General features: G+C 31.7%; 1 protein-coding gene across 8 annotated transcripts in view; it reads right to left on the minus strand.

Annotated features, from left to right (window-relative positions):
• Positions 1 to 1053: 1053 nt before the first annotated feature.
• Positions 1054 to 12757, minus strand: part of LOC108912242 (serine/arginine repetitive matrix protein 1-like) — a 208775-nt gene continuing 197071 nt past the window's right edge. For all 8 annotated transcript variants that reach the window (XM_018717428.1, XM_018717426.1, XM_018717427.1 and 5 more), the window contains 3 exons: positions 10901 to 11204; positions 7949 to 8142; positions 1054 to 2210 (listed from right to left, as the gene is read on the minus strand). In XM_018717428.1, the coding sequence (XP_018572944.1) occupies positions 1930 to 2210; positions 7949 to 8142; positions 10901 to 11204 (779 nt within the window). In that variant the 3' untranslated portion in view covers positions 1054 to 1929. The remainder of the gene's footprint in view (positions 2211 to 7948; positions 8143 to 10900; positions 11205 to 12757) is intronic.

Below are 12757 nucleotides of genomic sequence, written 5' to 3' on the forward strand. Positions count from 1 at the left end.
ATAACTTAAACATTTTTACTCTCTGCTGAAAAAACTGCAATTATTATAATATTTCAGTTTTTTTAAAATCATTTATGTGGACTTTTTTCAATTGAATATAAAAATATGTTAAATGGTTTTGTACCAAATCTGTGTTGCTCGAATAACGCCCGTCAATTTTTTAATAATATTTGTTTATTTATTTACTACACCATTCAAGAGATGAACTAATTACATAATAGGTACTACATAATTAAAAATATAGTAATAATATTTAAAAAAAAAACACATTAAGTACTTACAATAAAAAACTAAAAGTAACAGAAAAATAGTGAAACAAAATTATAAAATAATAAGAATGTTGATCATTAATATGTTACCAGTATTTTAAATACCGTACTTATTTCAAACACTGAATATTACGAATAACCTTGAGTAAGAATCCTTCATGGTATTTCCTTAAAAAAATATATTAATCTTTACATATTTGCGTTAAAACATGGCCGTAGTTGGTCACGGCTTTAATATTAAAGTTCTTTCATGAAGTCTAAACAAGAAGGTAAGATAAGTGCGAAATATTTTAGAGGGTCGTTGCCAAAGTTATTTTGTGAAAAAAAGTTTATATAACCATATGTAGAAATATGCTTCGTTTCGGAGATACAGTGTTTAATTTTAATTTTTTATTTATTTTTATTAGTATTCTTTTATTAATTTTAATTTTTTATTTATTCAGAGTTCTAAAGATTTTGATACGAAATTTGAAAAACGCTTTGGAGGGAAAAATGTACATTTTTTGGTGTAATGCGAATATTTCTATTTGCACCAGTGGCGTTCGTGCGAAAATGCCACAACCTTTTTTAATAAAAAAAATATGGTACGCCACTGACTTTTTTCCGTTTTGATATTTTTTTAGAAATTCGACATCAATTATGAATGAAATTGGTCTCTTCAATTTTTTTCGTAGGATGTACCGTTTTTGAGAAAAAAATGAAACATATTTTATTGCAATTGTAAATTTTTAATTTCTATTGATACATGATTAACTTCGAGTCAATATCTTTAAAATTCTTTGAAATAATTAATAAAAATAAATAAAAAATTAAAATTTAAACACTGTATCTTGGAAACGAAGCATATTTTGACCCACGTTTATATGAACTCAATAACTTCAACAACTACCTCCTAAAATATTTTGCGCTTATATACAAAAACCCTGTATGTGTATCAAAAGTTACAACAAACGGAATGTTTTTGAAAAAAAAAGTCAGTAGGTAAAAATACATTAAGGGATATACTTTAAGGTATGAATTTGAAATCATGTTTTAGGTTTTTTACTAAAATATATCATATATCGCACTGATGACAAAATTTTAATTTTGAGAATGGGTCATGTTGCTCTATGAGCTAATTTGTACTTTTTAAAACTGTCTAGGTTTACTACTCTAGCTTCTTTATAAAATAATGTTTTGTTCAAGAACAGACTAACATCGCTCAAGATCTTTCAGTAATTATCCTTAATCTTTCTCCTTCATCAAAATGGATCTCTATGTCCATAAATAATACTAGTGCTGTCTATATTTAGCTCAAAATACTTATTTAAAAGATACATTTATCGATGAATCATTTCTAATGTGACACAGAGCGTAATTCTAGGTAAACAATCTCATAAAAAAACTATATAGGAAATGGAAACCGAATCATGAACTGAAAAACTAGCATCTCCGTATTTGTACACACACAAAAAAAATTGTATCTCAACCTCGCTCTTTACACGACCTCACCTAACACTGACAACTACTTAATATAGTAATACGAATAAGCCAATCAAGGTCACAGGCTAACTACACAATACGCCCAAATCTACAATGCCGTTTTGTTTACACAGTACACTTGGATGGGCAGGAAACAATTAAATACCATGTAAACAAAACATTCTCTAGGTGATTTTCCTTACCTTCTCTCTTCCTGAATCTCCCTGGGTCTCCTGGAGGTCCGAGCCGGTTTCACCCCATCGTACTTGTTCTCCCTCCCGTAGATGCTGCCCGCGAAAGGGTCTTCCCCAAGGTAGTAGCGTTGGACCGGCGGGTGGCGGTCCATGTTGTGGCCGATGTTGTTGTCTATCACGTGTCCCTGCTGGTAAGATGGGCTGGGAGATCGCTTGGCGCGCTGTCTAGCCTTCCTCTCAGCACTAGCCGAACGAATCTTTCCAACTAGCTTGCGGATGGATTGGCCTGCGGAGAGAAATTAATGAATAAATATAAGGTGACGTTGCGTCGCGATACGGTGATGTGTTTGTTAACAAGTCGTTGGAATGTCACATTAGATTCTTGTGGTAGGCACAAAGCGATTTTTTAACTATGAGCTTATTGTTTCGAATTTTCTTCAAAGTCAAAAGTTATCAAAAACGGAAATAAACTAGTCACAAAAATTAAAGTATAAAAAATCCTACATTTTTAAGTGATTCAATAAAAATCTTCAATGTTCAGACGATAGACTTTTAATTCGATTCAATTTATCCACCGTTTAGAATAAATTATCCTGCCGTGTCGTACCGTGTGAACGGGGGTTCTGAAATAACAATGAAAAACACATATTGGAGAAAAAAATCTGAAAATTATTCACGCCAAGGTCGTTCAAAGGTTAGTATGTCTAGGAAGTATACTAGTCCAATCTAATTAGATCATAAAACCTGAAAATGTAAAAAAGGTATTAGTAATCATTTTAGTGCACTTTATGACGGTGATGTAGAATGATAATATGAAAAAATTAACTCGAAAAAAGTGACGCTAAGTTGGCAAATTGCAAGTAGGTAAGTGGCAATATTCCGTGTTCATTTCAAAATTAGTTATTTTATGTTGTAGGCAACTAAATTACCTACAATTTAAAGTCACATTTCACCAGTTTGTTAACGGTAAAATAATGATCGAACGCAGAAAAATCAGTTTTCGAAAATTGCCCATTACTGTCAAGAAAAAAAATGTCAAAAAGTTGAAATTAAGTTGCTCTTACAACTAACAAAGTAAGATGTGAAAAAAGTGTTAAAAATAAATTGTCCCAGGGTCAGACAAAATCCGCTCGGGAATTTGCTCTTTTTGCGTAAATAAAGCTTAGATGTTAAATAAATAAATGAAATATTAGATAAAAAATTTTACGCGCAGCCGAGAGCAGTGCTCACGCGCATGCGCACACCCTGTGGCCCTTCTTGCGCGCCCAGGCCGTTCATTAATGTTAACTTTTACTGCTTCTAGTGCGGTTATCACATAAATTATTATCAATGCAAAACTTTTTGAAATTTTAACACTTTCTTTAATTGTCCCTAAAATCCCGGTCCGATACGTCCAATAGGGATCTTGGGAAGGTGATTTTTTTGTTAGTTACCGTAAAAATAAGCTTTATTTAATATAAAAGAGCGAATTCCCGAGAGGCTTTTGCCTGACCCTGAGACAATTTATTTATAACGCTGTTTTGCACATCGTATTTTGTTAATTGTAAAGAGCAACTTTTTGAAATTTTTCTTTTTCGATACGTTTCTTTGAATTAGAACTTAACTATATATATATATGATATTAATTTCTGAAATCAACGTTTAGTAATTAAACAATTAGTTGCGAAAAACGAACGAAATTAATTAACAAATACCTTTTCCATATATTTCATCAGCGTCCATCGCTTTTTGAAATAATAATGGGCAATTTTCGAAAACTGATTTATCCGCGTTCGACCTTTATTTTACTGTTAACAAATGAGTGAAATATGACTTTAAGTACCTTAAATTGTAGGTAATTTAATGGCTTAGAACATAAAATAACTAATACTCCGATAGGTTGTCTAAATTTTCGTGGGCAATAAAAAAAGTGAAAAAACAGGTTATTTCAACACTTATTTGCAATTTGCCAACTTAACGTCACTTATTTCGAGTTAGTTTTTTTGGTATTATCATTCTACATACCCTTTACCGTCATAAAATGCAGTAAAATGTCCACTAATAATTTTTTTACGTTGAAAATATTCACTGGAGTAGACTAGGACTTGTATTTGTTGTTAAAACCAGGTGTGGAATATTACTGGTTATAATAATATTTACTCCAATGTCGTTTTGCCCAAAGGTCAGTGTACACATTTAGCATTTACATTGTTGTGATATTAGGTAAGATTCTAAATAAAGTGCCTACGCATCCAGTGTCATCGTAGATTCAAAATTAAACTGATCATGATACTACTACCAAAGAAATAAATTTGTAGTTTCCACCGTCCTGAAAAAATTTGAATTAAAAATACCGTTGACAACGAAACTAAAAACTGATATTAAAACAAATTCTCGGTTCTCGCAAATATTCGTTCTGAAATGATCCTGACCTTACATTTCTAAGATAACACGCTTTTTTTCTACCTTAATGGAAATCATTGGGTAAATATGTTCACATTCCGTCAACAGTCTCGACATCTGAATTTTAAATTTAGTTTGTTATGTTAATTAATGCGGAAACGTTCATAAAAGCGGTTTTGTCAGGTGTATGGTGAATACGCCTAATAGAGCAAATGCAGGACCGGTTTTGATATTTTTCCCCACTGGTAAAACAGAACGTCACCAGCCCACGTATCTGCTTTAAGCTTCAACTTTAAAATGCGTATTTATTTTTAGGATATGACTTGCAGAAATTTTTTGAAGTAGGTAATTATTCAATCCTGTCCAAAAGCATTACATTAGTTTTAAATAAATTTAGTTTAAATAAATTCAGTGTTACTAGTAAATAAATATTAAAAGAATCAAAATCTATGAATGGTGCATTTTAGATAATTTGTAGAAGTTTATTAAGTTTAAACAAATCAAATGTAAACCAGTAACTTCTGATAACTAGTCGGTGACAGATTTAAGGTTAATAGGTCTCTGTTTTCTCTACGCCGCCGTCGTCAGTTTTTTTATCTTTATTTCAAATTTTAGTGCAAAATCTTAACCGATAGCAAATAGTCTATAACAGCGCACCTGTGACAAAAACGGTTTGCAAACTATCAGGAATTTGCTGCAGAAACAATGCTGTAATCTGCATACCAAAGCGTCCGATAATAAATTATTTATTCACAACAACACAGTTATTCGTATTTCATGACAATATTTTAATTCTAAGTATGAACTTATGATATGTGCATGCACCTAACGCACCTATTTCGAACTGTTGATGTTATATTACAATTTTTTGCTATATGCCCGAGGGATATTCTAAAACGTTGCATTTCAGTATATTTTAATTATTATATTAAATTTAATTTATTATAAATACAATTGTAGTGTGCTTTGAATTGTTTTGTGATACTGTCATAAAAGAAGATTCGCTAGCAGGATTGAATGAAAATGTTATTAATGTCATACTTAATATATTTACATAAAGATGAACATGTGAATGTGTTGACTATTAATTACTATGACTATACTCTTGAAAAAAAAACATAATACCGCAGATACTTTGATATCAGTCACCTGTAGTTTAAACATATGTGACACTATTAATTTAAACTATACTTTTTATTCAATTTTTCAAAGATAATCCACAAATTATACTTCTGTATTATGAAATGATGTTAAATAAATTTATCCATATTTATAGAAGAAAGTCATAATCTCATTGTCAGTCTTAATTTTGATGACCATATTTCTCAAGTGTGTATGTTTGTAAAAAATGAAGTAGTGACCTCTATATAAACCATTCTAGTAAAACAACCTTGCCTTAAAATTGTTAATAGTGCTAGACTAGCCATTATACGGTAAAACTACCGTATGTGAGAATTTTTATAAAAGTAAGAAAGTTTGTTGACATTCTTTGTAGTTTCTAAGGTTAAGGATTTCGGTTAACCGAGAAAAAGTGGAGCACTTAATTTCTGAGACCTCACCTTTACCAAATACTTAACAATAAACATATTTTTGCCACGCTCTGTTGTTTTGCTGTGAAAATTTATTGTAAGTTATTCAACAGAAGTTTTCCTATATAAAATGTGCCTACCCTTCCTATAAAGTGTGTTTGGATGTGATCCGAGTTTACGGAAATATGGCAAACTCTTATAAAATATTTTTAAATATACGTACATATTTATAAAAGAATTGTAATTTTCGGCCATAATTTATTTTAGATCTTACAATTAGTGCGTTCCTTTAGTATCATTATGTGTCACATTTTCTTCGAAACTTTTGATCCCTTATGCCATTTTTTTTACAGTTTTTGAGATGAATAAGAATCCTTTGTTTAAATTGTGTTAAAAAAATTTACGAATATTTCAGTTTATGATCTTTTTAGCTCTGATTTCCGCTCTTATGCATCGATTTGCTTGAAATTTGGATAGTAGGTGGGGAATGGTTCAGGAAACAAAATACACCCTATGCCGATATATATTTTTACCCTGGGGGTGGGTTCTACTCCTTTGTAGGGGTTGAAAATAAATTTTGTCAATATAATCTCGGGAATCGATAGAGCAACTAATTTCAAGCAAAAAATGTTTCATACAATTTTTTTTTGATAAACCAATACTTTTTGAGTTGTTTGCGATTGAAAACTCAATTTTTCAAGTGAAAATTTTTTGCTCTTGCGCTCTTGCTTCACTTTTCATTCTATACTGTTGCGCGGAATCTTATAATTATGATTGTTATAGGACCGATACAAGACGCTTGAAATTAGTTAGGAAATGTTGCTAACGTCATTATTATTAGTTAATAGTAGTAGTTTCTCTGCCAGTTAAACTACACTAAAAAAACTGAAAATTTCGTTTGAGAGATGTATATCAAAGTGATACTGTATAGTGTGTAATACTTGAATATAACTTCAATTCAGGACATGTGCGTAGCTAGGGGGGCAGGGGTGTGTACGGCCCACCCCTGAAAGCCCGGTACCGACCTCAGAAAAAAAAATATTTTTTTTCATATCCGTAAGTCGCTGACTGCGCCATTTTTTTTATAACCAAGCAAAATAGTGTTTAGGTTTTGAAATATTGTATCGGTAAGTCATTGATTACATTTTCTTTTTAGAAGGTCCCATGGAATGCCCTGGGTCTACCTCAAGCAAAAATCCTAGCAACGCCTATGATTCAGGATTACAGTAATATTGATAGTTTAAACTTAAACTGTAAAAATTAATTCCTTCCAAACAATTCGTTCCAAATTTTGATTTTTGTTGGATGATTATTCTTAAAACTGCATTGTTTGGAACTATAATTTTATACTATTCAACTAATCAGCGACCGCATTATCTCCAGCATTGACGTAACGGTTTGTTATCGTTCATTGTAAACGAATTGGTGACACCAAGATTTAGGGAATTATCGTTACCAGCCCAATCGTGCAATGTGCGGGTGCCTAAGCTCGGCGATCGCGTGGCTTTTAAACATTTATAAAAAATGGAAATTGTCATGTTTAACTTTTAGGGAAATTTGAGATTGAGATTGAGATTTGAGAAGTTTACATACATAACATTTTTCGAAACGTAAATTGTGTTGTGAGTGGTTACTGTTCGTAAAAAATTATATACTAAATCCTTAAAATCATCCCCTGATCTTTTGGTGCAAAAAATTATTTATTATTAAATAATTATTATAATATTACACCAGTAAATACAAATATCTGGAATTTCCAATGAAAATTTTATACTTTATTTTCAATTTGCGTGTAAATGTTACTTTATTATAATAGACTTCTTTATGTATCTCTGTTTAGTAAAGGAATCTGGCAATACTGAAGGAATTGATAATAAAAATGATAAAGCAGTGATCTTTCGCATATTGCCACTGCAATAGACAAAATATATTATTATTATTATTATTACGAAGCTATTTGACTTCTTTTAGGGTTCAAATGTGGTTAAACTGATAAAAGAATAATTATGTATGTAACATTTTTCAACTTATTTTCATTTTGTGACGTAGTTAAAATGTTGGGAGACATCCCATTAAAAAGAACATATCTATACATGAAAATATGGGAACATACCGATAATGTTTCCACTTTTGGCCTTCGGTGGCGGATCAGCGGCAAATCTCGTTTTTTGCATATGCTTTTTCTCAATGGGCATGGGAGGAGGACTAGGTGGTGAATAATCTGGAGGGGGTTCCTCCATACGTTCCATTCTTTCAATTCTCTGATCCCTGTCATCCAGTCTTCCGCTTCTGTAACCATTTTCGTATCTGTAAAATAAATAAAATATAATAAAATAATATAAAATGTAAGAATTGAACAGTGCAAATTAGGTCCAAAATGTGCTAAACAGTTTAATAATAATCAATTTGATGACATTAAACTGGTTGTCACTATCCATTAAATTGAGGTGATTGGAAGTCTACATATAATGCAACTGAACCATGGGGGCCTGATATGTTTTACGGATAGCTCAAAAGCAGAAAGTAGCTTTTGATGTAGTTAGATTGAGAGCGAGATGGTAAAGAAGCTATAGTTTGGATATGCCTAAAAACGTACAACAAGAAATTTTTGCAGTAAGTAGGTATGTTTTTGACAGAGAAACTACGAAGGAAGTATATTGTGGTCTCATCAATATACTCTCCGATAATGAGACTTCAATAAATGTCTTGGATCCAAAGTGTGCCTTCAAAACTTGTTCAGAACTGTTTACAATTGTCAAATGAAGCAGCAAACGCTCAAATGTCAGGTTATATTGGATGCCAGTACATAAAAGTATTAAAGGAAGATGAATAGCGAATGAACTTGCAGCTTTCCTAAGACCTGATCCATATAATGCCTTTAAGATGCTTTATAGAGAGGTGGGAAGAATAGCGCAAATACTGGGTCTCAAGACCAGGACAGAGTCATGTGAAGGTAATGTTGACTGTTTCAATGCAGGAGAGGATTAAGTTAATAGAGAAACCAATCCCTCGGGGTTGCAACTCGGAAGAAGAGTGCCACAGCGTTGCAGTCCTTATCTGTAGAATACCTGTATTTCACTCTGACTCAATGCAAAAATTATATTTGTTTAGCCAAATGAAAGACAACTACAAATATTGACTTCAAAATAAAAAGGGTTTTTGTCTCTCCCGAAAAATTTCACTTATTCATTACCAAATTTTCAAACAGCGAAATATGCAATAGTACAATATATTAATAAATAGTAGTACAAAGGATATCAACAAAGGTCGAACAGGTACTTTGGTTTAAATCAAATCAAGTATACAAAAGTGAAACTACATAAACAAACGTAAAAAAAGAAGATACATCATGGTAAATTAATGTTACGGCTGGCATAAAGACAAGGAGTCTATACATATTGAGTTTATTTAGATTTAGCAATGATATACATAATTCACAAATTTCAAATTCAAAGGTAAAATGAAAAGAACAAAATATAAATCCAAACTATATAGTACGTAAACATAATTTATTAAAGAACTGCAAGAAATATTTTCTACCAAAAAATAAGAATCACTTTGGTACTTGGAAATTTAATGAGGCTATAAATATGAATTTGCAACAACTAAAATATTTGGGTATAAACATTCAGATACAGCTAAACAGAGAAAAGGAAACAGTAATTGGAAAGTGCCATATTGACATTTTCCTCTTGTGTCGATTCTACAGAGTGAACTGGGAGCTTTTTTACTTGTTTCAGAACTAACGAGTGTAAATAAATTGGACACGTTTACCAAGTTCATCTTAATCAGAGATGTTTATACTCAAGACATTTTATTATGTTTTATCGTAGTCAAAATAATGAAAACGGATGAGATGTAGACAGTGATTCTAAATAAACTGAGTTAAAATTATTTTCATTTTCCCTATTTTTTTTTTTAATTCTAAAGCATATATAGGAATCAATTAATCTTATTAAATTTTGTCCTCACCAAGATTTTAATCAGAAGGATGCTAAATGAAACATTTCTTTTATAAAACCATCAAATATGAAGACTATATTATTACAAAATTTATGTGTATTTTCAAGGCATTCCACCATCGATAGTGTTTTCAAGTTTGTATGAAGGTAGAACGATTTTCTCCAAATAATTGTAGATACTTACTTTATTTCAAATAAAGCACTACCTCGAGAGCCAATAGCATTACCTCGAGACCAGTGTGTCCTTTCAATGTCAGCTAGTATTATATGAACTTTATTAGGAAATGTTTGACGAATAATTTGAAATTTTGAGTTGTAACGTTATTCTTGACTTATTTTTTTTATATTGCTATATTTGACTTTTGTAATCACAATGTATATACTGATAATTTTTTATAAACTACTATATAAATGTAGTAGCTTCTGATCAAAGTTGAAATAATAATGTAAGAATTCGAGGATTGTTTTAGAAAAGTAATTATTCGACAAATCAAGTAAACTTGTTTTCCAAATAAAGTTTACTCGAAAATGTAAGTATAGAACCTTCATAAATGTTTACAAGCCCCGTGACCGCTTAGGCAACCCAACATTGCACGACTGGTACTGGTTACGAAAAATCCCTAAATTTTGGTGTCACCAATATTAATGATTCGTTTACAATGAACAGTAACGAACCGTTACGCCTATACTCGAGACATTGCGATCGCTGATTAGTTGAATAAAATCTCGTGAAAAATTGCACCAATCTCAGCCGGAGAAACATAATGTTGTGTTTTAGTGTAATCTTGAAATTATTGTTTTAATAGTTTATAATTTTACCGAAATGAAGGAAATAAAATTACTGTTCCAAACAAAATGACTGGTCACGTGGCTTGTAATCATTCATGAAGGTTCTGTATCTAGAGTTAATAGGTTTTAACACATGTCAAAATAGTGAGCATTCGGAAATGGATTGGAAGAAGATAATAGCAGACCATAAATGAACGAAATAGAACATTTATATTCTAGAAACATAATAAAACAAATAAGTATAAACAAAGTATCCTAGGGTGACTTTCAACAGTGGGATATAATGGTTTCCATCACTATGTTATTATCCTTACCGACTTCTTTCTTCGACGACCCTTTGTCGTTGTCGTTCCAAGGTCTTCTTCCTTTGTGGAGGCGTTGGGGTAATGTTGATCACCTCCCTCTTAGGAGATATGCGTGAAGGGCGGGTGTAATCTGGACTTGGAGAGTAGTGCGGTCTATAGTCCGGGGATGGAGAATGGGAGGGACGATAATCCGGAATCGGAGATCGGCGTGGATATTCTCTCTCGTACGAGGGGCTACTACGATATGGCAGTGGAGATTGGCGATCGGATATATAGTGCTGTTCCTGCCTTCGTTCAGACCATTCACTTACTCCTGCAACAATAAGAGAAATATGAGTTTACTTGTAAAAGTTACACATGAATAAATGGATAAATATTAGTCTGTTTTGAATCTATTTGAGTATAAGTAACAGTGACATAAGTCCGAAAAGTGTATTCAAGCAACTACTAAGTTCTATTAACACTTCATCATGTATTATAAAAAATAGAGAGAATCAAACAGACTGTGTTTAAGAACATTTTAAATAGTTGGTATCAAGATTTTATTTTTGATAAGATTCTTATAAGTAGTCTTAATATTTTGCATTAAGTGAATGCTATTTCAATAAGCTGAGTTTCAAAATTCTTAACTCCCGAATAAAAACTGGTCAGGTAATAAATTTGTCAAAACAATTTGAAATTTTTAAGTGCAGATACGAACTTTTTCTCTATGATGGTGACTCGGCGATAAGACTCGGTTCCATCACTCGGATTGAGAAACAAATTTAAAGTCCATGCAATACCTGTATGTCGGGTTTTCCCTTCCAAAAAGCATGAACACAGTCTTCATCTGAGTAGCTACCATCTTTTAAGACCACGGAGGAATCATTCTAACTGATTACATGCCCGAAGGAATGTAAAATAACAAAAATTACTTGCTGTAATGCGACATTTCACTGGCAACCAACTGATAAAGAATATTGATGCTTATGTTGAAGGCCATCAGGAATAATTTTTTTTTTATGAAATGGTTATGTTAAAAAATTAAAACTATGAAAAAAATCTTTTGTTTCTTCATTGCCATAAAAAAGTTTCGGTTGAATAATTTCCGAGTTGGTTGCCATGTTGTAAGTATAGACTTCTTGACATTTTGAGAGACATACCACTCTCCTTTTCAGAAGAAACTTTGAAATTCTTCCGAAGAGAGCAATTTGTCTCCCCAAACGCCAAAAAAATTAAACCGATGATATGGCAAATAACTCGGATATTGTTCAACCACTGATAACTACCAATGAACCTGCAAACTAAACTAAGGAAATGCTCTTGGTACATAGCAAACATAATTAGCATAGGGCTTCGTGTAACTCTAGCAAACTTTTGATAGATTTGAGCACACATAGATGCAATCGAATTTAATAAAAACTGTGACAAAGTATTTATCTCTGTATGACGAAGACAAAACGCTTATAAAATAAATATTAACAAAATACCCAAAATCTTGACTAATTGCACATACACATTTGCTTCTTTTAATAGTTTTACTATATTTTTTATAAAATTTTTGTTGTATGATATAGAAACAATATTAGACATGGAGAATCCGAATTTTCTAGTTTGATTGTGGTTAATATTTTTTCTCTACCAATTTGTACCGCATTTGTTTAGTGTAACACTTGTTCAATAATTTAAAGGATTTATATTGGAAATGGAACCATGCATATTCCCATAACCTGATTAACTAAATAATGCATATGTTAATTAAAATTATATGTGCAAAAGTTACAAACAGGTGAATCTTACAATGGAAGAACCGCTTTAGATGACTGATTAAAACATAGATCCCCCTAAAAAGCAGGACGTTTTTATACCTAGTCAGAAGCTCCAAGT

The sequence above is a fragment of the Anoplophora glabripennis genome, unplaced genomic scaffold (assembly GCF_000390285.2).
Source record: "Anoplophora glabripennis isolate ALB-LARVAE unplaced genomic scaffold, Agla_2.0 scaffold617, whole genome shotgun sequence".
In the NCBI taxonomy this organism is placed as follows: domain Eukaryota; kingdom Metazoa; phylum Arthropoda; class Insecta; order Coleoptera; family Cerambycidae; genus Anoplophora; species Anoplophora glabripennis.